At 43.5% G+C, this 27,876-nt stretch overlaps 1 protein-coding gene across 2 annotated transcripts in view; it reads left to right on the forward strand.

Annotated features, from left to right (window-relative positions):
* Nucleotides 1–27,876, forward strand: part of LYN (LYN proto-oncogene, Src family tyrosine kinase) — a 139,576-nt gene that overhangs the window by 61,508 nt on the left and 50,192 nt on the right. The window contains exons 2-8 of one of the 2 annotated variants that reach the window (XM_039464714.2): nucleotides 4,311–4,384; nucleotides 8,009–8,054; nucleotides 9,273–9,378; nucleotides 12,426–12,524; nucleotides 12,645–12,748; nucleotides 13,948–14,097; nucleotides 15,620–15,772. In XM_039464714.2, coding sequence (XP_039320648.1) covers nucleotides 4,316–4,384; nucleotides 8,009–8,054; nucleotides 9,273–9,378; nucleotides 12,426–12,524; nucleotides 12,645–12,748; nucleotides 13,948–14,097; nucleotides 15,620–15,772 — 727 coding nt within the window. In that variant the 5' untranslated portion in view covers nucleotides 4,311–4,315. Of the gene's footprint in view, nucleotides 1–4,310; nucleotides 4,448–8,008; nucleotides 8,055–9,272; nucleotides 9,379–12,425; nucleotides 12,525–12,644; nucleotides 12,749–13,947; nucleotides 14,098–15,619; nucleotides 15,773–27,876 lie in introns of both variants that reach the window. The other variant, XM_039464713.2, reaches the window with a different exon arrangement.

Here is a 27,876-nt window from a genome sequence, read left to right on the forward strand (position 1 = left end):
CAAGAGTGAAACCCATCTTAAAAAGAAAAAAAAGCCGGGCGCGGTGGCTCAAGCCTGTAATCCCAGCACTTTGGGAGGCCGAGGCGGGTGGATCACGAGGTCGAGAGATCGAGACCATCCTGGTCAACATGGTGAAACCCCGTCTCTACTAAAAATACAAAAAATTAGCTGGGCATGGTGGCGCATGCCTGTAATCCCAGCTACTCAGGAGGCTGAGGCAGGAGAATTGCCTGAACCCAGGAGGCGGAGGTTGCGGTGAGCCAAGATCGCGCCATTGCACTCCAGCCTGGGTAACAAGAGTGAAACTCCGTCTCAAAAAAAAAAAAAAAAAAGAAAAAAAAAATTATCCATGACAATGGCAGGAAGAAAATAAGCATAAGTAGATGGCCATCTATTGATCTCACTGTCTTGGATGTCACCACCCTACCCACATCCACGCCTTTCGTTTCCGTCCTTCCTCTTCCCAAGACCACTTCCCTTGGACAATTGCCTCCATCTTTTCCTCTGTCCCCTTTAGAGGCTGGGGGATGGATTTCCCCACAGTAGCTTACTTTCCCCCAACACTTCCTGCAGTGCTCAGAAACAGAGATCTCGGCCAGGCATGGTGGCTCACACCTGTAATCCCAGCACTGTGGGAGGCTGAGGTGGGCAGATCACCTGAGGTTGAGAGTTCAAGATGAGCCTGACCAACATGGAGAAATTTCGTCTCTACTAAAAATACAAAATTAGCTGGGTGTGGTGGCGTATACCTGTAATCCCAGCTACTCAGGAGGCTGAGGCGGGAGAATCGCTTGAACCCGGGTGGCACAGGTTTTGGTGAGCTGAGATTGCGCCATTGCACTCCAGCCTGGGCAACAAGAGTGAAACTCCATCCCAAAAAAAAAGAAAAAATAAAAAAAGAAATAGAGCTGCACTGCCTGGCATGTCACCTCAGTTAGCCTCCGGCCATGCACTTCGCTAGCGCATTTCCTGCCTTCCTGTGCATGACTGGGTTTCTACCATCTCAATTTTCTTTTGGTGGGGGGGGGGGTAAAGTTGTCCATCATATCCTCTTATTTTCTACCTTTTAACTTTTATTTTGAAAATTTCAAATCTACAGAAAAAGAAAGACTGTGCTTTCCTTAGAGTCACTAATTTTTAAGACATTTTGATACATTTATCCCTTCCTTTTCTCCCTTTTCATTTTGGCTGAAGTGTTGAAAGTTGCAGACACCACGAACCCTCAGCCCCACACACCTCACTGTGCATCTGCACACTGGATATTCTCCTGAATAACCACAATACCGTCATATCACACTTACAAAACACAGCAACAATTCCCTGATATCACCATCTCATGCCTAAGTCAATTCCGACTTCCCCGGTTACCATATATCACAGCTGTGTGTCCCTCCAAAACCCCAAGATTCCATTAAGTTCGTATCTCTTTGGTCTTCTCTGATAAGGAATGGTTCTATCCCTTCCCTCTAGCTGGAGTATCCAGGCAAGTTTTCTTTAGAAAATGGCACATATCCAGGCTGGCACATTATGGATTTTTCTGATCATCTTGTTCCTCTATCCCCTGTATTTTCCATAAACTGGAAGTTATTCTAGAGGTTTCTATTTTAGAACAACAGACCCAGGTGAGTTTTGCCTCCTTTCCTTCTCCTCCCTCACCTTCGCAATAGGGCTGTTGATGGGCACCTGGGAGTCCCAAGCCCACCAGCCACACAGCTGCTCCATCCGTTCTTTTTTTCTTTTTTCTTTTCTTTTTTTTTTTTTTTTGAGACGGAAGTCTCACTCCGTCACCCAGGCTGGAGTGCAGTGGCGCGATCTTGGCTCACTGGATTCAAGCGATTCTCCTGCCTTAGCCTCCTGAGTAGCTTGGGACTACGGGCGCCCATCACCACGCCCAGCTTATTTTGTGTATTTTAAGTAGAGACGGGGTTTCACCATGTTGGCCAGGCTGGTCTGGAACTCCTGACCTGGTGATCCGCCCGCCTCGGCCTCCCAAAGTGCCTTCATTCTTACTCTTTCAGCACCTTTGTGGAGCGGGGCTGTTTTCGGTGCTGGGAGTACTGCAGTCAGCAAGGTAGAGAGACGCTGTCCCGGGCAGCTTAGATGCTGGCTGGGAGAGGTGACCCTAAATAAACCGATACGTGATGGAACGTGGGTGGTACCCGGACAAGAGTGAGAATCAGTGCAGACCTGTCTGGGGTGGTAACATTCCTGTAGGATCTGAGAGAGAGAGAGAGAGAGAGAGAGAGAGAGAGAGATGGAGAGATGTAGCGAGGGGATGCTGGTGGGAGCGGCGGGGCAGCCCCGCCCGGTGTGCTGGGGAGGTGACGGGGATTACGGGGATTCCCTGTGCCCTGGTTGCCGTGGTGCTCGCTGCTGGGTCAGGGCTCGGTCCGTGCCGGGAGCGAGCTAGATCTAGCGGCCGGGTGCCGGGTGAGTTGGCCGGACCCGCGCAGGGTTCGTGCCCCGGACCTCGCGGTGCGTGCAGGGTCCTCGCGCCGCTGTGAACGTATTGGCCCATTTATAAAGCACTATTTTAAAGGATGATGAGTTAAACACCACTTTTGGGGGAAGGTGACGGGGCGTGGGAGGGACGAGACTGGTGAAAAAAGAACTCCCATGCTAGTTAGTTAGAGATAAACTCTAAACCCTTGTCCATTTCAGAGACTTTAGCGTATGAAAAAAGTGTGCTGTTTTGAATCAAAGGAGTACTTGCTTCTCCTTTATTTTGGGAACTGCAGCTCGCTAGTTTCAGAAAGAGGTGTGGTTGCTCTTTAGAGGCTTCATACCTTAAGTAATGAAATGATAAACAAGTCGAAGTTCCTAGACCAACTGGGAGCCTGCGGGACAGCGCTGGCCTGGGCGCGTGGCCGTGTTGCCGGGGAGGGCCGGGTTCCCAGAAGAGCTCTTGAGGTTTCTTAGCACAATCCTTCCCCCACGAGGTATTGCCCAGTCACGGCGCCTCTCCCCCTTCCCCAGACTCCTGTCATCTGCCCTTCCTCTAGACTTAACGCTAAGCCCTGGGTCCCAGATTCAGAATCACACCTCGCATGGGGAGCGCCATGCTCCCACTGTGCCCTAAAAGAGTTTCCCGGACGGTGTCCAGAGGATCTATGCGGTGAGAATCACCTTCTAGTGAAGTTCATGAAAGATTTTGTTTTGTTTTTAATGCATAGAGTGGACCCCGAGGCTATACTGTAAGACAAGAACTGTATCTGATTCAAATCCAGAATTCATTACCTTTGCGGTCCCCGAGGGGCTGTGTAGCGCTCAGCCCGTCCCACACGAATGGGATCACCGGATGACCGAGTTGGTGTGTAGGCGTGCATGTTTAGCCCCTTCCTGCCATGTGGCTTGCGGAGGCCGCCGTCTTGCTTTTACCTCGGCTACGTACGGTCCGTCCTGGTTTCCTGAGGCAACCAACTTACCGAGTAGCCCTGCTGGATTTGATCACCTGAATGTTCCCATAAGCATTTTCTCTCCCGTAACTGTGTTTCCTCGTTTCACTTCCAGTCTTGGTGAAAGTCACGCCATCTTCCTAGGCCCCTAGCTATGTTCAGCGGGAGCCGCATTTTCTGCACATTCTAGCTCTTCCTCACCTGCCCTTGAAACCTCCAGTCCCGCCCTCCGCCCCCCAACCACCACTCTGTCTTGTACACTGCAGCTTGAATGTGTCACTTGTCTTCAGGGTAAAAAATCAACCACTCAGAATCGCATCTAGCATGTGCCTCCCTCTCTGGCTCTGACTCCTGGCCTTCCCCACCCGCTCCTTGACTACAGTGTTTAGTGTTTTAGATAGAACTCATTCTCTGAAGAAATCAGGTTGATCCAGCTCTCTGAAGGGGCCATGTTGTCTTGAGCCCAGGGTGGTTGCATATGAAGTTTCTTCTTTCTGGAATCCGTTTGCTGACTTTGCAACCTGGTTGCCATCCCTCCCATTTCAACTCACGGAGCATTTCCGTAGGAAGGTTTCCCTAACCACCTCCTTTTCTTCGTGCTTGAGTTATGTGTCCTTTCTTAGATCCTGTGGGTCCTCTGTCATCGAGTCTTTACACATCTTTGCCACAAGAATATGAGCATAGTTAAAGCTGGAATTATTTCTGGATGATGGAAAACGGATGCTAAATAATTCTTTGTTGAGTGAATTAATGAACAGGCAAACCTATTTGTGAACAGTATTTACATTTGAGTTTATTAATCTGTATATGATAAAGAATGAAAGCGTATTTTTTTCTACTCTAATGGAGAGATTTTGATGGCTTGAAGCAGTTCTGGAATGGTAAAACAATGTCGTTGCTTTTATATTTCAACAGGAAATATGGGATGTATAAAATCAAAAGGGAAAGACAGCTTGAATGACGATGGAGTAGATTTGAAGACTCAACCAGTACGTAATACTGAAAGAACTATTTATGTGAGAGATCCAACGTCCAATAAACAGCAAAGGCCAGTAAGTAGATAGTCTCAGGGGAGAATTCCCACAGCAAGATCAAAGCACGGCTGCATAATTTAAACACCAATCTGTGATATGTGCATGCAAAAAAAAAAAAATCCCATTGATTACTTGGTCCTCAAATAATTTTTGAAATGCTTTGTAACTTAATCTTTTGAAGAATGTACAAATATTTTAGGGATAACTAGGCCACTTACTGTACAACAAAGGGGAGTTTGATCACATTCTTATACGTGAGGAAGGCCATCTTTCATATTACTGGTGCAAAGACCCTACTATATATGTATGTAGGCTTGTGTGACTTAAGATACACAGTGAGATTAGTGCAGTGGTCTAGAAGCAAAAGGAAATGCAAGTCAGAAACTAAAACAGGTGCTAATGTGTCTTTTGTTGTGCCATACTTTATCATACCTTGTCCTTTCTTAGATTGATTCAAAATAGTACAGATCCTGAAGTTGTCATAACTTATTTCAGTGAATTAAAATATTAAGGAAAAACACCTCTAATTCTTCCCCCTAACCTTAGAGAAATAGCTGCACTAGAAATAGCTTCACTAGAGATATTTAGCGAGTGATGTGCTATTTGGTGTATTTGGGAAATGCTTTGGCAAAGAAAGAACTAATATTGCATTTTATGGAAAGGAAGAACAGAGCTTTGGACAATTATAAACTGAAATCTACTTCCTTTCAGAGCTTATATACTTTGTATAGATACGTTCTTTCACTCTATACATGTATATCGCCCATAGCCTGCTTTCTGTGGAATTCTGCAACATTTAAGCTGGAAACAGCTTATTCCAGGTTCACCCAAATGCCATTATTAAGAATTTTCATAGTTTTTCTAGTCTGACATGTTTTTAAATGGCCAGGTGTTTTAGAAACTTATTCCCATTATCAAGCCTTTCTGCCTGCCCTCCCCTGAACACGTCCGCATTATCCTGCAGGTAGGACATACCTGCCATGTATCAAAGTGACATGTCATCATTGAAACTAAGAAATCAACATTGCCGGGCGCGGTGGCTCACGCCTGTAATCCCAGCACTTTGGGAGGCCGAGACAGGTGGATCACGAGGTCAAGAGATCTAGACCATCCTGGTCAACATGGTGAAACCCCGTCTCTACTAAAAATACAAAAAATTAGCTGGGCGTGGTGGTGCATGCCTGTAATCCCAGCTACTCAGGAGGCTGAGGCAGGAGAATTGCCTGAACCCAGGAGGCGGAGGTTGCGGTGAGCCGAGATCGCGCCATTGCACTCCAGCCAGGGTAACGAGCGAAACTCCGTCTCAAAAAAAAAAGAAATCAACATTGGTCTTTTTTAAGAAGTGGAGATAAAGAGTGGATATATCATGCTATTAAATTATCATACATGATGTTTCTGGATAAATTAATTTTATAATTTTATATATAGAAAATATATGTACTTAAAGTATACAAGAATATTAATAGATTTAGTAATTTAGCAATAATACATATAAATATAAATTTAAAATTTAAAAACCTATTACAGTCAGTAAAAAAAAGATGACATAAGTATATACCATAAGTATATACAGATATGGAACAAGTTTTGCTCTTGTTGCCCAGGCTGGAGTGCAGTGGCGCGATCTCAGCTCACTGCAACCTCTGCCTCCTGGGTTCAAGTGATTCTCCTGCCTCAGCCCCCTGAACAGCTGGGATTATAGGTATGCACCAGCATGCCTGGCTAATTTTTGTTTTTTTAGTAGAAATGGGCTTTCACCATGTTGGACAAGCTGGTCTTGAACTCCCGTCCTCAGGTGATCCACCCGTCTTGGCCTCCCAAAGTGCTGGGATTACAGGCATAAGCCACCGCACCCAGCCTGTTTTTTGTTTTTAAATGATGAACAAAGATGTCCTTTATTCAGAAAAGCCAAGGAGAATAGTACAAACCCACACACCATTTTTCCCTCTTCTTCAAAGCAAAGGGGATTAAAAATCAAGTTAGAAAGTAGAAGTAGTAAACATGTTTGAAGTCTTTCAATTCCCTCTTGTATACTGTAAGTATTTCAGTTTGTCCCATCTGTGGTCACCAATGCCCTCACCTCATGAACCAGTTAGTCTAGCCTTATTCCACGGCCATAACCAACACTCTTAGCCCTGGCCAGATGTGCCAAAATGTAGGCCATGGGCTGATTACAGGGGGCATCTGCCAAGAAGGTGAGGTTGAGTTGATGCAAAATTCAACAACATTCCAGAAAAATCCATTTTAAGGAAAAATCTAGAGCGATAGTGTATGCGTTGCATAGGTGTGTTTTGGTCTTATAAAAAGTATATTAAAATTTTTGTAAATTAAGCGTTCTTTGATATTTGAGAAATCAGCTTGCTGCTTTGAAAATGATGAAATTAGTCTCTAGTCTTCCAGTTATTTCCTCTGAATCATATAAAATAGAACGTATTATCCAATGATGCAAATCTGAATGACTGAAAAATTGACATAGAACTTCTTGACATAAACATGATATGTACAGCCATGGGGTTTTTTTGGTAGCACAGGGTAGTAATTTTCCCCACCTCACTGAATTGGAGATTTTGTGGGCTTTCATCAGAAATTTAAATTTCAGTACAAACCGTTTTTGTCCATCAGAAATTTAAATTTCAGTACAAACCGTTTTTGTCCGATTCAGTGAAGCCACTTTAATTAAGGAGAAACAGAAAAGTTACATGGCTTGTGGGACAGGCCTCTGACAGCCCCTATCCTACAAGAGGCCCAGAGGCCTCAGTCACCCTCACATGGCCACTGTGAGAAAAAGGAATTTGATTTCAAAAGTAACTGAGGTGGCCTTTTGTGCCACCACATCTTTCCCAATAACTCACCTCCCCACTGAAATAACAGGGGATGCCATCCGTCCCTGTGATTGAGTCGGGGGGTCAGCCCAAGAGAAGCTGGATGGGATGGGACTTGCTCTCAGCCTCCAGGGACAGAGCCCTGACTGTGCAATTTCACTCAAGCTGGGGAAGCCTTGGATAGGCAGTCCTGCGGGGGGACGGCAGCTCCACCAGTCACCGGGGCCCCACTACTTCCGTCTCCATCCTGCTGCCTGGATGTTTGGTTGCTATGGCTGCTGTGGCTCGAGTCTTCAGACGTTTCCAGGGAGAGAGAAAGAGGCAAGGGGAAAGGTGAGCGGACGGTAAAGGCCAGCACAACCGATCTGCTGACTGAAACTCTTTCTGCCATCTGCCAGGGGCTAGAGAGTTCGCAAGCACACTCATTGAGCTGGGCAAGCTGCCACCCCAAACAATGTTAGGGTTCTGTCACCAAAGAATAGGAGGGTTAGGATGAGGTGAGAACTGAGCAGCCCCTGCCCGGAACCTCACTCCCTTCCTGCCACCCACAGCAAGTGATAAAAGAGCCCCGTCACTGGCCGAGCAGGGCTGGACGTGGTGTTACAGGTTTTTCCTCTGTGCTGCTGCTCTTTCCAACTTCATGAATGAGCCCATCCTAACAGCACCTGCTTCTATTACAAAAATCATGTATACAACATGAATGTCAGCAAGAAAAGCTAAACAGAATTTTTTTTCCCTAACAAATATTCTCTTGTAGGTTTCAGAATCTCAGCTTTTGCCTGGACAGAGGTTTCAAACTAAAGGTATGTCTTCACAGCAACTAGTTAAAATTTTTTTCTTTACTATTAGAGCTTCTACAAAGTGGTTGTCTTGAATTTTTTTTTTTTAAATTGTGGGACATAGATAACATAAAAATTTATTCTTTTCACTATTTTTAAGTCTACATTTCAGTGGCATTAGGTACATTCTCATTGTTGTGAAACTATCACCGCCCTCCATCTCCAGAATGCATCTTCTCAAACCGAAACTCCATACCCATTAGACGATAAGTCCTCCTGCCTCCTCCCCCCGCCGCTGGCAACTTCTGTTCTTTCTTTCTCTATGAATTTCACTGCTCTAGGTACCTCCCAGAAGTGGAATCATACAGCAATTGTCCTTTCATGTTTGGGTTATTTCATTTAGGGTGATGTCCTCTAGGTTCATCCATGCTGTAGAAAGTGTTAGAATTTCTTTCCTTCTAAGGGCGAATAATATTCCCTTGTAAGTATATGCCCTGGCCAAGCACAGTGGCTCATGTCTGTAATCCCAGCACTTTGGGAGGCCAAGGCAGGTGGATCACCTGAGGTCAGGAGTTCAAGACCAGCCTGTCCAACATGGTGAAACCCCATCTCTACCAAAGATACAAAAAATTAGCTGGGTATGGTGGTGGGTGCCTGTAATACCAGCTACTCGGGAGGCTGAGCCAGGAGAATCGCTTGAACCACCAGGAGGCAGAGGTTGCAGTGAGCTGAGATTGCACCATTGTACTCTAACCTGGGCAACAAGAGTGAGACTCCATCTAAAATATCTATATCTGTATCTATATCTACATCTATATTTATATCTATATCTATATCTATATCTATCTATATCTATATGCCCCATGATGTTTATCCATTCCTCCATCAATGGATGTTTGCATTATTTCCACATCTTTGAATAATCCTGCTGTGAACATGGGTGTATCATTTCTTAAAATAGGGGATTCGGTGTATATGGAATCATAATCTATTTCTTAAATATAGAGTTGTATTTATAGTTGTAGGTTTCAGTGATTTGCAATAACAAATACTGGACACAGTGTATACAGCACGTTACTCTCTGCAGGCTGTGCAGACCTGAGCCTGCTAGGTAGGAAGCACGTGTCCTTCTTCCAGTCGCCCCTCTCTTGGTGCTTCCTCTCATCCTTTGTGCCTCATGAGGTTTGTTAAAACACTTCTGCTGATGGATTCTTACAGGTGTTCTCTTGTGTTCATCTTTAGATCCGGAGGAGCAAGGAGACATCGTGGTAGCCTTGTACCCCTATGATGGCATCCACCCAGATGACTTGTCTTTCAAGAAAGGAGAGAAAATGAAAGTCCTGGAGGAGTAAGTGTTCTCGAGCACGCCACGGTTGCTCCTTTCCTTGGGCCACTGAGGCCTGCAGGCTGTCCCCTGGTCTTGCTTCTGATGCCACAGCCATAGCCTGGCCCCCTTCCTGCAATGGGCATGAGGCCTCCTTGCTACCCACAGGGATTGGGCAGTGGAAGGAATAGAGCCAAAGGGATTTTCCTTCTAACTCTGCAGGGGGTTTCCCTTTGGAGACAAATGCTGGTTTTTCCTTAAAAAAAAAAAAATAATAATTTTTTTTTTTTTTTTTTTTTTTGAGATGAGATCTCTCTCTGCCATCCAGGCTAGAGTGCAGTGGCATGATCGTAGCTCACTGCAGCCTTGAACTCTTAAGCTTAGGCAATCCTGCCACCTCAGCCTCCTGCGAAGCTAGGACTACAGGTATATGCCACCATGCCTGGCTAATTTTTAAAATTTTTGTAGAGATGGGATCTTGTTATGTTGCCCAGACTGGTCTTGAACTCCTGCTGTCAAGCAATTCTCCCGCCTCAGCCTCCGAAAGTGCTGAGATCACAGGTGTGAGCTACCACACTCAGCCTGGTTTCTTTCTTTATCCAATCTTGCCACCTTAAGGAATTTGGGTCTGTGTGGCCCATGTATGATATTTAAAATGCCATATATTTTTTTCTATTTTTTTCTTTTTTGAGACGGAGTTTCGCTCTTGTTACCCAGGCTGGAGTGCAATGGCGCCATCTCGGCTCACTGCAACCTCCGCCTCCCGGGTTCAGGCAATTCTCCTGCCTCAGCCTCCTGAGTAGCTGGGATTACAGGCACGTGCCACCATGCCCAGCTAATTGTTTGTATTTTTAGTAGAGACGGGGTTTCATCATGTTGACCAGGATGGTCTCGATCTCTTGACCTTGTGATCCACCCGCCTCGGCCTCCCAAAGTGCTGGGATCACAGGCTTGAGCCACCGCGCCTGGCTTGAAATGCCAGTTTTCTTTTGTTATATTACTCACATTTAGACTGGGTTCATGGGCCCAACCTAGTCTGAGTTCTAAGCGTGCTGAGCTACAGCAGCCGTGTTGGAAAATCCTCAGCTCAGCAGTTGCCGTGCTTTTGTGAGGAAGTCTGGGTGTCGTCATCTCCTCATCCCGCCTCTTGCTGACTCAGACATGTGGCAGTGTCAGACCACAGGCACACAGGATAGTGCTCAGAATAAGCAACTCCAGATGCTTTAATTCTAGCTTGCTTTTCCTGCTAATCTTGCATTCAGTTTCATTGTAACCCTTCAAATACAGTTTGAGGGGGAGACCCCTTTACGAAGGACAAGGTGTTCCATGGTTGAGAGCAATGTTGCTTATGGGTTGAACATGAGCTTAAGCATGATCCTGAACCGCCACTTGATAGATGTGTGACCTTCACAAGACCCTTAAACTTTGTACCTTTGTTTCTTTATTTGTAAATTGGGAACAACAGTACCTAGATCATGGGGTTGATGTGAGCATGATGCATGTGGATAAACATCACGTAAGCATAGAGGAGGCAAAGCTTGGTATTAGTTCTAGTTGTCTTCATGCCTGACAGACAGACAAGGATCCTGTGTGCATGTGGAATTTGTAGAGGAACACAGTTTAGGCTCAAAGGGATCCATTCCTTCTCCGTCACGGGCTCACCTGCTTGGTTCTTCCAGCGCTGGCCCCTCCCTCCTCCCTGGCTCTATGCCTGCCTTGCTGCTGAGGACTCGAGCATGGTGATGAGACTCACTTGCTTGGAATTATCTATGGCTTTTCTCTTTTTCATGGTGTCCATCTCTATGGTAACTCGATGTATGGTAACTAGGAGTTTATAATACGTGAACGATGGACCAGTATTCCCTTGACTCTCATATACGGATTTTGGAAAGCGTTTCTTAGCTATCCCAGGGCAAGTTACAAATCTTTTGCTTCTGTGAGATGGCAGTCATTTTTACCAACGCTTGTTTGTACACCCCTGAGCATAGTGACCTACACTTTAGTTGTAAGGCTGTTTTCCTTTGCTCTGTCTCTAAACATGTTTTAATTTCATCACGAAGAGTGAATTTTCCCACTGGATTCTGAGGTTCCAGGGATGTTCTCCACCTACCTTCACTCCCCTAAACAAACATCTTGAGATAATTGCTATTGTAGCTGTTGAGTCTTGGATATAAACAGTTTTTGCCTTTTATTTTTAGTTGCCATGGTACACAGTCGTGGGATACAGAGTGATCATTGATACATGCATGCAGTGCGTAAGGATCGAATCAGCGTGGTTAGCATATCCATCACCTTGAACATTTATTATTTCTTTGTGTTGTGAACATTCAAAACCCTCCCTCCGGGCTTCTTTTCTTCCTCTCTCTTTCTTTTCAATAGCTTTGTTGAGAATTCACAATACCATACAATCCACCCACTTAAAGCGTACAATTCAGTGGTTTTCAGTATAGTCAAGGAATTGCACGACTCTTACTACAATCCATTTTAGAACATTTAAAATATCCTAAAAGGAAACCCTGCACCTCTTAGCTATTACCTCAACTCCTCCGTTCTCTCCAGCCCCAGGAATCTACGAAACTATGTTTTATCTCTAAAGACTGATCTATTCCGGGTATTTCGCATAAATGGAATCAGACAGTATGTGGTCCTCGGTGGCTGCCTTCTTTCATTCAGCATCGTTTTCAAAGTTCATCCCTGCTGCAGCATCTCTCAGCCCTTCCTTCCTTTCACTGCTGAGTAATATTCCACTGGGCGGATATTCCAGATTTTGACTTTCATCAGTTGGTAGACATTTTGGTTGTTTCTACTGTTTGCTTTGGTAAATAATGATGCTTTGAACATTCATGTACAAGTTTTTGTATTGATGTTATGGTTTCGGCTTTCTTGGGTATATCTCTAGGAGCATAGTTGCTGGGTCCTGCGGTAACTGTATGTTTTCCTTATTTTTAATTTTTAAATTGATATGTAATATCTGCACATAAATACATATTTATAGGATACTGGTGATACTTTGATGTATGCGTGAAATATGTAATTTTCTAGCTTCTTTTTGATGTGTATTTCTATTCCAGGCATGGAGAATGGTGGAAAGCGAAGTCCCTTTTAACAAAAAAAGAAGGCTTCATCCCCAGCAACTATGTGGCCAAAGTCAACACCTTAGAAACAGAAGAGTGAGTCCGCACATGTTGTCATTTGGGTGGCTTGATCTGCCACATTGGATTTCTTAATATTCTTCACCTTTTTCTTGCCCTGGAACATAACGTGTACAAAATGTTGAAATGTCTTTGCAGGTGGTTTTTCAAGGATATAACCAGGAAGGATGCCGAAAGGCAGCTTTTGGCACCAGGAAATAGTGCTGGATCTTTCCTTATTAGAGAAAGTGAAACATTAAAAGGTAGGAAATTGTTCAAAATCTCTTCTAAACCACTATTTAGGAAATTATTTTTAGAAACTATTTTAGAATTACTCAAGGGGAAAAAAAGGCTATAGTATGCTGTGGTCCTAAAAGTTCTGTAGTTTGATAACAAATAACAAACTTCAATGATTAGTTATGCTACTAAAAGTGAAGTAGTTGAGTGTGGTGGCTCACACCTGTAATCCCAACACTTTGGGAGGCTGAGGTGGGAGGATCACTTGAGTCCAGGAGTTGGAGACCAGCCTGGGCAACAGAGCAAGACCCCATCTCTACAAGAAATACAAAAATTAGCCAGGCCTGGCAGCACATGCCTATAGTCCCAGCTACTCTGGAGGCTGAGGTAGGAAGATCACCTGAACCCAAGGAAGGAAGGGAGGCTGCAGTGAGCCGTGATCATGCCGCTGCACTCCTAGTTAGCTTGGGTGACAGAGTGAGGCACTGTCTCAAAAAGGAGAGAAGGAAGGAAGGAAGGAAGGAAGGAAGGGCATTATAGAAAGCACACATTATTATGGCCAGTTCTTACTATGCTTAGTTTGCTGAGCCTTTTGCATTACTATTTAGAATAAATCCTGAAGTTTTAAGACAAAGAAAATTAGGCTGGGCATGGTGGCTCAGGCCTGTAATCCCAATGCTTTGGGAGGCCAAGACAGGAGAATCACTTGAACCCAGCAGTTTGATACCAGCCTGGACAACACAGCAAGACCCTGTCTCTACAAGAAATTCAAAAATTAGCTGGGTGTGGTGATGCGTGACTATAGTCCCAGCTACTTGAGAAGTTGGGGTGGAAAGTTCACTTGAGCCCAGGAGGTCGAGGCTGCAGTGAGCATTGATCATGCCATTGCACTCCATCCTGGGTGACAGCCAAGAACCTGTTTCCAAAAAAACAGAAAGAAAGAAAGAAAATCAAAGTAACTTAAACATTTTTAAATTTAGCTAAATAGTAACTTTAAAAAATTATCATAAAGAAAGAAAATGGTGTGTTGGCCAACTACACAGCAAACAAAATGGTGGCTTCATTTGTCAAGTACAATTTGTATAGGGCTTAAAAAATTTTGCATTTTATACATACTTCATATATATATTTTGCATATTTTTATCACAAGATGTGTACTGCAGTGGTTGTAAATGCAAATCTTATTTGTGAGACATAAACATTTACCTACACTTTTCCCCCATAGGAAGCTTCTCTCTGTCTGTCAGAGACTTTGACCCCATGCATGGTGATGTTATTAAGCACTACAAAATTAGAAGCTTGGACAATGGGGGCTATTACATCTCTCCACGAATCACTTTTCCCTGTATCAGCGACATGATTAAACATTACCAAAGTAAGTAATAACTGAAGGTTCAACAAGACAAAATGTATTTGTTATGACATGGAGAAGATGTCAAACACCATATTTATATTAAAACTTTGTATGCGTCACATTTCTCTTAGATACAGTTGGCAGGTCATATGCTATAAGTGATTCTAAATTAATCTATAGTTAGGCCAGGCGCAGTGGCTCACTATAATCCCAGCATGTTGGGAGGCCAGGGCAGATAGATCACTTGAGGTCAGGAGTTTGAGATTAGCGTGCCCAACATGGTGATATTCTGTCTCTACTAAAAAAAAAAAAAAAAAAAAAAAATCATCCTGGCATAGTGATGTGCACCTGTAGTCCCAGCTACTTGGAAGGCTGAGGCCAGAGAATTACTTGAACACAGGATGCAGAGATTACAGTGAGCCGAGATCACGCCACTGCACTCCAGCCTGGGTGACAGAGCAAGACTCTGTCTCAAAATAAGAATAATAATAAGAAGAAGATAAAGCAAGTTAATTAATCTATAAATATACAAAGTAAGATTTGATCCTTGGGAATAGTTCTCCCAGTCCTTTCCACCTACCGCATGCTGTCTGACGTTCAGTGTTCCAAAGTTACCAAGAGAAAAATATATATTTTTATATATTACACATTATACATTTATAATATATAATATGTAATATATATTTGTAAAAAATATATATAAAATATTTGTAAAAATATATATATATAAATATATATTATATATTTTTACAATGCATCTGAATTTCTGGAATAAGAATGGAGATTTGCAGATCTGTGTGTGTGTGTGTGTGTGTGTGTGTCTGTTAAAGTAATATATATTCTTGGTAAAGTCAAACAGAAATAACACTACCTCTGATATATTCAGAAGCGGCAGATCCGTGTCCCTGTCTCCAGTGCCACGTTGCAGCCCTGCAAAGCCTGGGCCTGGGACTCCGGGTTCTTTCCTGTGGGATTGGAGTCAGTGGCGTAGTTGTTGCCCTGGCTCCATTCTATGACCTGCTTGAAGGGAATGCACTTTACAGGGTTGCTTGAGTCACAAAACATGGAGAGAGCAACGTGCTTCCTATTTTGTAGGGTCCCCGTCCCTCCGTGTTCCCCTTCGTGTGTGCACCCGGCACATGCTGAGGGCTTGTGGTACTCTGGCTCTGTTCTGGGGCCTGGGGTCCAGTGGTGACATGACCGAGTCCCCACTATGGTGCCCTGTGAAGCTTATGTGTGCTTAGTAATCGGAAATCACATTTTATGAAGTATGACAACCTGTCAGCTTGTGGTTGTCTGTCTGCTCTGCTGTTTTTGTTCATGTATGTTAGCAGTGCTGATGAATAAAACCCAAGTATGTTTTAAATGGTTTTTTTATATCAAAAATCACAGTTATGCAAAGGATGCTTCTCATAAGCATTTTTAGTTCATAGACTATAGCAGGTTGGACACTCTAAGGCTACTAGTTCAAACTCTTCTTTATAGACACAGGTAAAGTACAAAGTATTGTGTTTCTTAACCTTAATTTTCCCTTTCAAAATAGAGCAGTCAGATGGCTTGTGCAGAAGACTAGAGAAGGCTTGTATCAGTCCCAAGCCACAGAAGCCGTGGGATAAAGATGCCTGGGAGATCCCCCGGGAGTCCATCAAGTTGGTGAAGCGGCTCGGTGCCGGGCAGTTTGGGGAAGTCTGGATGGGTAAGTGTATGGCATGGGGGCCTCTGTCCTTCCAGAGGTGGTGACAGAAGTAAAGGCTGAAGCCAGTTTCTATCAGCTTCTGAGCCGGACACTAAATTATGTCAGAAGCACCATTTCTTTTGTTATCCTCTGTCCATCTGGGGCTGAGAACTGGCCTGCAAAATCTACTCACTGCAGCTCCGGCTCTTTCTTGTGACTTAATAATTCTCTTAATGTTTGTAAGAAGAGAAGTAATGGATATTTATCTTGATCACTCTGCCCATTTCTTTGTGATTCCCTCATCCCCAGATTCTCTGGATGCACATTTCAAGTGTAAGAAATTTACTTCCATCTCAGGGAAAGGGATTCTTTTTTTTTTTTTTTTTTTTCTTTTTTTTTTTTTTTGAGACGGAGTTTCGCTCTTGTTACCCAGGCTGGAGTGCAATGGCGCGATCTCGGCTCACCGCAACCTCCGCCTCCTGGGCTCAGGCAATTCTCCTGCCTCAGCCTCCTGAGTAGCTGGGATTACAGGCACGCGCCACCATGCCCAGCTAATTTTTTGTATTTTTAGTAGAGACGGGGTTTCACCATGTTGACCAGGTTGGTCTCGATCTCTCGACCTTGTGATCCACCCGCCTCAGCCTCCCAAAGTGCTGGGATTACAGGCTTGAGCCACCGCGCCCGGCGAAAGGGATTCTTAGGGCTGGGACCCACTGGCTTAATAGAAAGCCTCAATTACAATTTGAGGGTCAGCAAGAAAGTTTCTAAGGTTCTCTGAGTCACGTCATGAATAAGTCATTTCTTACCGTTAAGTCTTGCCTTTTCAGGCTGGGAAGAAATGCAGCGAGATTATAGCAGAGGCTTTCTTCCAGGGGATTCTTTTTGCCTATCCACTTTTTAAAAAGTTTTTATGGTGGGCTGAGCACAGTGGCTCATGCCTGTAATCTCAGCAGTATGGGAGGCCCAGACTGGAGGATTGCTTGATCCTAGGAGGCTGAGAACAGCCTGAGCAACATAGAGAGACCCTGTCTCTACAAAAAAAAAAAAAAAAAAAAAAAATTAGCTGGGTGCCATGGTGTGTGCCTGTAGTTCCAGCTACTTGGGAGGCTGAGGTAGGAGGATCACTTGAGCCAAGGAGGTCAAGGCTGCAGCGGGCTGAGATGGCACCCTTGCACTCCAGCCTGGGTGACACAGTGAGACCCTGCCTCAAAATAAATAAATAAAGTTTTCCTAGTAAATGTGAATTTCTTTGGTGATAAGAATTTTTGAGAACAAAAATGTTAAAATATAACATTCTTTTAATGGCTCTAACGGAATGTGCAGTTATTTCTGGAAAGGGTAACGTGTTAGGTCACACACATCTGACTGGGTCACGTTTTCTGTGTCAGCTTTGTTGAGCGAAAGCAAATGCCATTTCCAAATGGAAGGGACATATGGCTTTGAAACATTTCTCTGGCCCCAGCAGAGCAGAAACTGGGGCCACGTGGGCTTGCACCTCTGCATCCAGGTTTTCCCTCTAGTCTTGGCCCCTGGGGTCCCAGCGTTGCTCACTCTCTCCTGTTGACCCCTCTTGAGCAGAAAGAAGTGTCTTTAAACACGATGCATACTGAGCCAGCCTATCATTAATTCTTACTGCACCGTTAGTCTTTCTGCACATATTTGCAGAATTCCAGTAAACTGTGATTACGTGACTTCGCATTCTCCGTTTGAGTCGGCATCTGTCAGAACCGGTTGGCAGTGCATATCAGGTCCTCCGTTTCTGTTCCACTCAGCAGATTCATGGGTGTGAGTGCTCACTCTGAACGTTGTCTCTTCCCATGCATACTCTGTTGTCTAAGTCAGAACATCTGCCTCCTTTTCCTATGCGCTCCTTTTTTGTTAACATGAAATTCACACGACGTAAATTAATCATTTAAAATGAACAGTTCCATGGCATTTAGTTAGTACATTCACGATGTTGCGCAGCCACCACATCTACTTTCAAAATGTTTCCATCATCCCAAAAGGAAACAATATACCCAATAAAAAATAACTCTTCATTCCCCCCACTTCTCAGCACCTGGCAACCACCATCCTTTCTGCCTTTGAATTTAACCACTCTAGGTACCTCATATAAGCAGAATCACTTATTTGTCGTTTTGCATCTGGCTTATTTCACCTAGCATAATGTTTTCAAGGTTCATCCATGTTGTAGAATATATTAAGATTTTTTTTCTTTTTATGGCTGAGTAATATTCCATTGCATGACTATACCACAGTTTGTTTATGTGCTTATCCATTGGTGGACCTTTCCATTGTTTCTACTTTTTGACTTATGAATAATACTGTATGAATGTTCACATACACATTATCATGTGGACACATTTTAATTTCTCTTGTGTATAAACCTAGGCGTGCAATTGGGGCATATGGTAAGTCTATATGGAACTTTTTTAAGAACCACAAAACTGTTATTTGTTCATTTAAAAAAAAATGGCTTCTCATGCCTGTAATCCCAGCACTTTGGGAGGCCAAGACGGGTGGATCGCGAGGTCAAGAGATCGAGACCATCCTGGTCAACAAGGTGAAACCCCGTCTCTACTGAAAATACAAAACATTAGCTGGGCATGGTGGCGCGTGCCTGTAATCCCAGCCACTCAGGAGGCTGAGGCAGGAGAATTGCCTGAACCCAGGAGGCGGAGGTTGCGGTGAGCAGAGATCGCGCCATTGCACTCCAGCCTGGGTAACAAGAGCAAAACTCCTTCTCAAAAAAAAAAAAAAAAAAAAAAAAAAAAAAAAAAAAGGCTTGCCTTCTTTTTTTCTCCTAAGATATTTATATATATATATATTTCCAAATCTACAGAATGGGGCAGGAATAATGTAAAGAATATTATACACCCTTCACGTATATTCACCAGTTGTTAATATTTTCCTAATTTTCTTGATCTTTTATATATACGTATACACACATACATAGACGTTGTTGTTGTTATTGTGTTGATCAACTGTAAGTGCAGACATGCCTTGCTGAGTTTTGTGAAGATTGTCTAAGCCCCTAGGCTGTACTGCGTTCTCAGTGCGTCTGTCAGGAGGCATTGTATTAGCCGGTCTTTTTCTTAATTATGCCCTATTTGATTTTGTCTACAGTGATCCACCGTCACTTTTGTTTCAAGTGATCCAAAAGTTGAAGTGGATCATTTAAATTTAAAGTTTCTCCATGGTGACTTTTTACTCCCTTTTGTAATGAATAAAAACTCTGTGGGAAGTTTAAGATTGTGTAAAAAGGACTTTCTCCAAATGGTTTCGGCACGATCTGTGAATTCCCTTCCCTCTTAAAAGGCATCACTTCTCTATAAAGCTCCAGTCCTGCCTGCCCTCCTCCCTTGCTCCTTGAACATGTCTGTTCCAACCCCACTTGCTCATGCCGAGGACCAGGGAATTCTGCCTTCCCTTCCTGGCTTCTCCTTTCAAGGCTCGTCTGTTCACTGAGAGTACTGGCAGGAAAACCAGGACCACGATCACACTTAATTGTGCTTTTAGTCCATCTGTATACTTAGTGTGACTGTGAGTGGGGAGAAGAAGACAGGAGGAAGAGGGAAAAGAGTGTTACAGGCTCTACGAGCCCTGCTCTAAGTGCGTTTGCACTGACATTCTCACGTACTCACTGCTGTAGCACGACGAATGGAACAGGCATGACCGTCATCATTTGAGAAGCAAAACCACTGAGAATCCTATAAGCAACTTACTCAAGGTAATTCAAGGCACTGAGAGAGCCAGGCTGCTCTGGCATCTGGGAGCCCTGGACTCAATTATTTGCTACACTATTTCCAAGTTAATCTGACTTCCCTATTCTCAGTTTCCACATCATTGAAATGGACAAACTCCTGTCTTATCAGGTGTTCAAAGGAAGAATGAGATTATGCACCTAGAATGTTTCCCAGAGTCTGACTCCATGTGCTCTATTTTTATTATCATCATTTTTCTGTGTCTGATTCTAGTTGTTGGAAGCTATATTTTGATGCATTTTCCTGAATTTTAATCATAAAACAAAGCTATAAATAATCCAATTAGACCTTCCTGTGGATATTTGCTGGCAAAGGAATTGATGTGTCTGCCATGAAAAGAAGTGCAGAGGGAGGTAACCAAGGATGTACTGGTTCACCCTAAATCAGCCCAGGATATAAAATGATGGCTTGGAATTTTGTTCCAGCCTCTCCTGTTCAGCCATGAAGCCAAGATAAAAGCATCAAATTGCATGCTGTTTGCACCTGAGAGATAAGTAAAGTGAACCAAGTACATTCAAATCCAACTGCTTGAGTGAACTATTTCTCAGTAACACTGTTTTTAAAGAGGCAGTTGTTGACAGGGCACAGTGGCTTATACCTGTAATCCTGGCACTTTGGGAGGCTGAGGCGGTTGGATCACCTGAGCTCAGAAGTTCAAGACCAGCCTGTGGTGAAACCCTGTCTCACACCATGGAATACTATGAAGATATAAAAAACAATGAGTTTGTGTCCTTTGGAGGGACATGAATGAATCTGGAAACCATCATTCTTAGCAAACTGATGCCAGAACAGAAAATCAAACACCGCATGTTCTCACTCATAGGCAGGTGTTGAACAATGAGAACACATGGACACAGGGAGGGGAGCATCACACACTAGGGTCTATTGGAGGGGGCCAGAGGAGGGACAGCAGGGGGTAGGAAGATTGGAGAGGGATAACGGGGAGAAATGCCAGATATAGGTGACAGGGGGATGGAGGCAGCAAACCACATTGCCATGTATGTATCTATGCAACAATCCTGCATGATCTGCAACACATACCCCAGAACCTAAAGTATGATAAAAAATATAGACATGTAAAAAAATTAGTTGAGCGTGGTAGTGTGCACCTGTGTTCCCATCTACTCAGGAGGCTGAGGTGGGAGGATTACTTGAGCCTGAAAGGCAGAGGTTGCAGTGAGCTGAGACTGCACCAGTGCGCTCCAACCTGGGTGACAGAGTAAGACCCTATCTCAAAAAATAAATAAGCAGTTGTTGCCAACCTAGATGCCTGACATCAAAAGTGCTGCCGTCAGCTGTGGTGTCGGCGTGTCCTCCAGGGGTGCCTGGAGAGGCTGGGCAGGAAGTCAGGGGCCAGGTAGCCTGGGGCGCACACCTCGGCAGACCTTCTTCCATCCCTTGTTCTGCCCTAAGCTGCAAGTCCGCACTGAAACTGTACACCTTGAGCTCAAGCACATCGGTCCTTTCTGGGACTGGGAAAACCTCTGCTTCTGATTCCAGATGCACCGAATCCCCTGTCTATTTCCCGTCCTTTCCTGCGCACAACTTGATTTGAGAGAACTTTCACTTAACATCTATCCAGGTGGTGCCTGGGAGAAGCAGGTTTAGAAGAGAGGAGAGTGGGGTTACTTTTTATTTAGACGGTCTGAAAGAGGGTAGAAATCTTGAGGCAATACATCATTTGAATAGATTTGCTCATTCTGTTTTTAACACTGTGGTAAAACGCACGTGACATAACATTTCTGTTTTAATGACGTTTAGGTGTACCGTTCAGTCGTGTTAAATGCATCTGCATTGCATGCAACCAGTCTCCAGATTATCTTTGCATCCGATAAGACTGAGACACTCTGCACTCTTTCACACCAACTCCCTGGTCCCCTCTCCCTCCAGGCTCTGGCAGCCACCATGCTACCTTCTGTCTCTATGAACTTGACTACCTTAGGTACTTCAAATAATCGGAATCATACAGCATTTGTCTTTTTGGGTCTGGCTTATTTCACTCAGCGTGATGTCTCCAAGATTCACCTATGTTGTGGCATGTGTGAGAATTTCTTTGCTTTTTAAGGCTGAATCATGTTCCTGTGTATGCATGTATCACATTTGGTGTATTTATCTGTTCATGGACAATTAGGTTGCTTCTACCCTTTGGCTACTGTGAGTAATGCCACTGTGAACATGGGTGTACAGATACCTCTCTGAGACCTTATTTTCCATTCCTTTGAGTATAAACCCAGAAGTGGAATGGCTGGATCCTATAATTCTTCTATTTTAAAAATGTTGAGGAACTCCTGTACTGTTTCCTGTATCAGTGACCGAGCATCTTTTCATGTTCTTCCTGGTCATTTCTCCATCTTCTTTGGAGAAATGTATGTTCAAGTCATTTTCTCACTTTTTTTTTTTTTGGTAGAGACGGGGTTTCACCATGTTGGCCAGGCTGGTCTTGAACTCCTGACCTTGTGATCTGCCCACGTTGGCCTCCCAAAGTGCTGGGATTACAGGCACCAGCCACCGTGCCCAGTCTTCCCACTTTTAAAATTGTGTTTTTTACTTGATTTGGAATAACTTTTTAAATGACAGAGGTGGTAGAACCTTATGTAAAGTGGGGTTTAATGAAACCTAACTCGGAGGGATCGCAGAACAATTGAAATAAATCGTGCAGGTAAGTGCAATTTAAATATGTTGAAGACACACACCAGGGGAACACTGGGAGTATAATCAAAAGAGTTGTGATTGATGATTTTATGTTACAAATAGGTTGAAGGATACCCCCTCTCCCAATTTTGAGCTGCCAGAATTTAGTTGTTATTTCTCAAAGGATAAGCAGGCCAGCCGTTCTCATTGATAGAAAAAATACAATTAAAATTCTATCACTGTTAACCAAGTAAGTTAATATTTTTGTTAAACATAAGGAATTGTTCATGGACAGCCCATCACATTTTATGGTCTACATTTTTTTGGTCTGAAATGCAGCGAACAAATACTAGGAAGTGACCTGTTCTTTGTGGGAAGGGGCTGGGTGGGGATAAAAGAAAGAGGTGTCTCTGCTTCAAGCTGTTTCCTCTTGTTTGTGTGATCCTTGTGACATCTGACTTGGGTGACATGCTTCCTCTGCGGAATGTCCTATTCCCAGGGAACCGACTGGGCAGCAAGGCTATGGATGATGTTTCCTCTGACTGCCTGGTCTCTGAAGAGACGCTGAGGAAGGAAGGAAACTTAATTTAAATTGAATTTTGCTTGATAAATTATCATTTGAGCCAACCGCCTAGACATTAATCACGAAATCAGATGCATGCATTTTTTAAAAACCACTCTCCATTTTGTGGTACTTGGGCACTTTTTTTTTTTTTTTTTAGATGGAGTCTTGCTCTGTTGCCCAGGCTAGAGTGCAGTGCTGTGATCACGGCTCACTGAAACCTCTGCCTGCTGGGTTCAAACAAGTCTCCTGTCTCAGCTTCCCAAGAAGCTGGGATTACAAGCGCACACCATTACGCCCGGCTAATTTTTGTACTTTTAGGTTTTGTGTTCTTCTTTTTTTTTTTTTTTTTTTTTGACAGAGTCTCACTCTGTCACCCAGGCTGGAGTGCAGTAGCGTGATCTTGGCTGTCTGCAACCTCCGCCTCCCAGGTACAAGAGATTCTCCAGCCTCAGCCTCCCAATTAGCTGGGATTATAGGCATCTGCCACCATGCCTGGCTACTTTTTTGTATTTTTAGTAGAGATGGGGTTCATCATGTTGGTCAGGCTGGTCTTGAACTCCTGACCTCGTGATCCATACTTGAGCACTTTTTAGCAAGCCAGTCACAGCTGGCATTGGAGCTCTCTCAAGGTGCCACATCAGCTTTCTTTAACTGTGGCAAAGTGGCACTCCACAAGACACTCTTTACTAGCTCAAAAAGATTTTTTTTTAACACCACATTTCATCTGTATTGAAAACCCAAATCTCCATGACTAGGTTAATTTGAACTTTCAAACTACTGGAGAAGTATCTTAGAAACATATGATTTGCTCCTGAGCACTGAATAAAAATCGTGCCTTCAGTGCAGGGATGAAAACCACCCTACTGTTTCAATGTCACAGCTCTAAGAGGTCATCTGGGAGCTGCTGCCATTCCTCAGCCATGTTCGACACAGCTGCTTTATCCACCACTGATCTCAAACTCCTTATCAGTATTTAAAATATCTGCAGCTGCAATATTTCCTGATAACTTTCCCTCCTAACCTTGGAAAGCATTTTTTTTTTCCTTCATCTTTTACTCATCTTTTTCTATTGTGTAAGAGTCTTCATGAGCTCCATTGTTTTTATGACGGCAAAAGGGAAATGGTTTTATTTCTTTTAACTTTTATTGCTACGTAATGTAACAAGCAGACAGAAAATTCGAACACAAATACCTAATTTCACAAATAATTACAAAGCAAAAACTGGTGTGCCGACCTCTGAGAGGAAACTTGCTAGCCCCAGAACCCCCCACCCTCCACCCACACCCTACCTGTCCCCCAGAGACAACAGCTATTCCAACCTTCCTGATGTTTTCCTGACTTTTCTTTGTAATTTTCCCACTTTCGCATATGGGGATGTATGCATTCCTCTCAAAAGTATAGCTCAGTTTTACCTGTTTTTGAACTTTGTATGAATGAATCATACCAAATGTGCTCTTTTATATCTTGCCTCTTTTACTCAACATGGTGAGATGTATTCATGCTTTTGGGTGTGGCTACAGTTCATTCATCTTCATCCCATGTCTTGTTGGTGAGATGCGTCCGTGCTTTTGGGTGTGGCTACGATTCATTCATCTTCATCCCAGGTCTTGTTGGTGAGTTACATCCATGCTTTTGGGTGTGGTTACAGTTCATTCATCTTCATCCCAGGTCTTGTCGGTGAGATGCACCTGTGCTTTTGGGTGTGGCTATGGTTTATTCATCTTCATGCCATATCGTGCTGTGCTGCATGTGTTTTCAAGATATGCGATTGTTTATCCATTTATTTCACTGTTTACTGATAAAAATTGGAGTTCATCTTAGTCCATTTTGCTTTGCTAAAGGAATACCTGAGACTGGGTAACTTCTAAAGAAAAGGTTTATTTGACTCATGGTTCTGCAGATTGTACAAGGAACATGGCTCCAGCCTCTGCTTCTGGTGAGGCCTCAGGAAGCTTCCACTCATAAAGGAAGGCAAAGGGGAGCGAGCATGTCACACCGTGAGAGCAAGAGAGCCACAGGAGGACGTGCCCTGCTCTTAGACAACCAGCTCTCTGCCGGACTAATAGAGCGAGAACTCACTCATTACCACGGGGATGGCCGCAAGCCATTCGTGAGGGATTCATTCCCATGACCCAGATACTTCCATCTAGGCCCTACCTCCAACACTGGAGATCAAATCTCAACTGGAGATTTGGAGAGGACAAACATCCAACCGTATCAGAGTTGTTCCCAGTTTGGGCTGCTATGAAGAGTGTGCTGCACATTTCTGTGCGGGTCCAAGCGTGCATGAATTTCTCTAGGGTGAGTGGGAGTGGATTTGCTGGATTGTAAGGTGGGTGAATCTTCAGCCCCTCTAAGTGCGGCCAACTTGTTTTTCAAAGTGCCAGTCCCAGCTTAGAGTCTCACCAGCAATGTATGCCAGTCCCCATGTCCCCTTTTCTGACTAGCAGAGCTGTATTTAGAGAGATATGGGCCCCAAGGCAGCACAGGCAGTGGGTGGTTACCCAGAAGGAAGTGTGTACTCAGCAGCCTTCATGGGCCCCTTGCATACCGTCACAGAAGCTCTGCAATTGAATTTCAGTGATGCTCAGCAAAGTACACAGAATGGGGCCTAGGACAGCTGCCCCAGCGTCCCTCCCAAGGGGCAGGTACTCACCAGCACTTGATATTGCCAGACTTTTAAAATTTTTGCTAGGCTCGGCAGTGATTTCTCATGACTTTATTTGCATTTCTCTGATTGCTAATAAGACTGAGTACTTTCACATGTTTATTACTCATATGAATTTCTTCTTTTGAAATGCCCATTCAAGCCTTTCCCTATTTTCTCTGTTTTTCTTATTGATTTGTAAGAATTCTTTATATATTCTGGATGCCATTTCCTTGCGGTTACATGCATCATGTATTTTACGTGTTTTCGTGTATTTTATATGGTGTCTTTTCCTGCTGTGATTTGCTATGGATATGCTCATATAACTTAGGGTTAGGCTTTATAAACTTTAAAAAAATTATTATGAAAGCTTTTTTATTTAACTGTAACATTAAAAGCCTTTTGTTGGTGGAATGTACTTTACAATAATTTTAAGCTTTATAGAAAAGGCCATATTTCTTGTAATTATGCATTTAGATGGCAGATCAATTTCATGTATTCATGATTTCATTATTTTAGGCAGGTGGTGGCTTTTTAAAAGGACCTAGGATGGTTTTTTTTTTGGGGGGGGCCAGCTTTGTATTAATATCTTCTCCATATGTTCTAACACTTATTTTATACTGCATTCTTCTTTTTCTTTTCTTTCTTTCTTTCTTTCTTTTTTTTTTTTTTTTTTTTGCTTTGTTTTGTTTTAGAGATGGGTCCACCTTGGTCTTGAACTCCTGGGCTCAAGTGATCCTCCTGCCTCTCAAAGTGCTGGGATTACAGACACGAGCCACCTTGCTTAGCCTTATTTTTCTATACAGCACTGCAAGCTCCTAAGTAGTAACCAAAGTGGAATACAAAAGAAAACATTTTAATAGATGAATCCGTTTTAGTGACCAGAAGAAACATCATTGGGTAGGGTTGAGTGCCAGCTGTAAATGAATAATACTTTTTCTTCTTGCCTGTTTGAAGGCTTAGAATTAGATACATAATACATTTCTTTATTATTTTAAAAAATCATTTTGTGAAAAAGTACATACTTTGCTGGGCATGGTGGCTCATGCCTACAAATAATCCCAGCACCTTGGGAGACTGAGGCAGGCAGATCAGCCGAGGTCAGGAGTTCAAGACCAGCCTGGCCAACATGGCAAAACCCTGTCTCTCCTGGAAAAAAAAAAAGAGAGAGAAAGAAAGAAAAGAAAGAAAGAAAGAAAGAAAGAAAGAGTACATACTCATTGACAAGTATAATCAGAATAGAAAAGAATAAGAGAAAGTAGAAGTCACTTCAAATTCTACCAGCCAGGGATAATCACTGCTGATATTTTAGTCCGCAGGCTTCCAGTCATCTTTCTACGATTTCACATACAGATTCTCTTGCCCCTAAAATGGGGACCGTCCACTCCACGTCCCCTTTCCTTAGGGCAGGTGCTATCCCGCTGTTGTGCACGAGACAGCAAGAGCCTGCAGGGAGATTTGCAGTGGCCCCACCGGCTGCTACTTCCTTCTCCCCACTTTATTTTGTTTGCATTTCCAAGAGAAATATGGAAACAGAAGACAGGAAAGGAAGAATATGATTATTAATATTTCTGCTTTGCCAAATTACTGAGAAAATGCTTTCCCAAGAGAAAGTCAAGGTCGAATTGCTCAATCCCGGTCCCAGAAGGGTGTTGCCTCGGAGTGACGATGCTAAGGAGTCAGTATTGCCCAGAGTGTGTTCCACGTGGTATGAGAAGCTACTTGAACGAGCGTTCTGAGATCAAGAAAGTGTGGGAAATGCTGGGGTGAGCAAATGCAGGCTTTTCCCCTGAAGGCCTCCCAAGGCACCTGCTGTATCTTTTGTGTGAGGGAGGAGTGGAGGGAGGGGCTCCCTATCTTTTCAGCGGGGATCCTTTTTCACGTCCGGTTGTCTGCAAACCTTGGGAAGTGCTTGTTTGACTCTATCGTATTATACTTAAAAGTTAGTTCATGTAAGTAAGTTTTATAAATAACGCCTTTTTAAAAGAAAATTTGGCAAATAGTTAAAGATATGGTGAACAAATTAAATCACTCATAATTACACCATTGGAAATAACCAGCATTTGCTGTATTTTGATGTCTTTTTTTCCAGACCATTGTTTATATGTGTGTGTCTGTGTATGTATAAAATATACCTGTACTTTAAAATGGGGATTATAATGTGAACATATGCCTGTGTGTGTATGTATATGTATGTAAGGGATTACAGCAGATATAGAGGGTTTTTTTTTGTCTTGAATAAAAAACATTTTATTATTAGAGAAAAATATCAGTCCTTAGCTGGGCACTGTGGCTCTTGCCTATTATTCCAGCACTTTGAGTTCCAGACCAGCCTGGCAAACATGGTGAAACCCCATCTCTACTAAAAATACACAAATTAACCAGGTATGGTGGTGGGCACCTATACACCCAACTACTCAAGAATCTGAGGCAAGAATCGCTTGAACCTGGGAGGTGGAGATTGCAGTGAGCCAAGATCGTGCCACTGCATTGCCTGGGCAATAGAGCAAGATTCAAT

The sequence above is a fragment of the Saimiri boliviensis genome, chromosome 15 (assembly GCF_048565385.1).
Source record: "Saimiri boliviensis isolate mSaiBol1 chromosome 15, mSaiBol1.pri, whole genome shotgun sequence".
NCBI lineage: Eukaryota > Metazoa > Chordata > Mammalia > Primates > Cebidae > Saimiri > Saimiri boliviensis.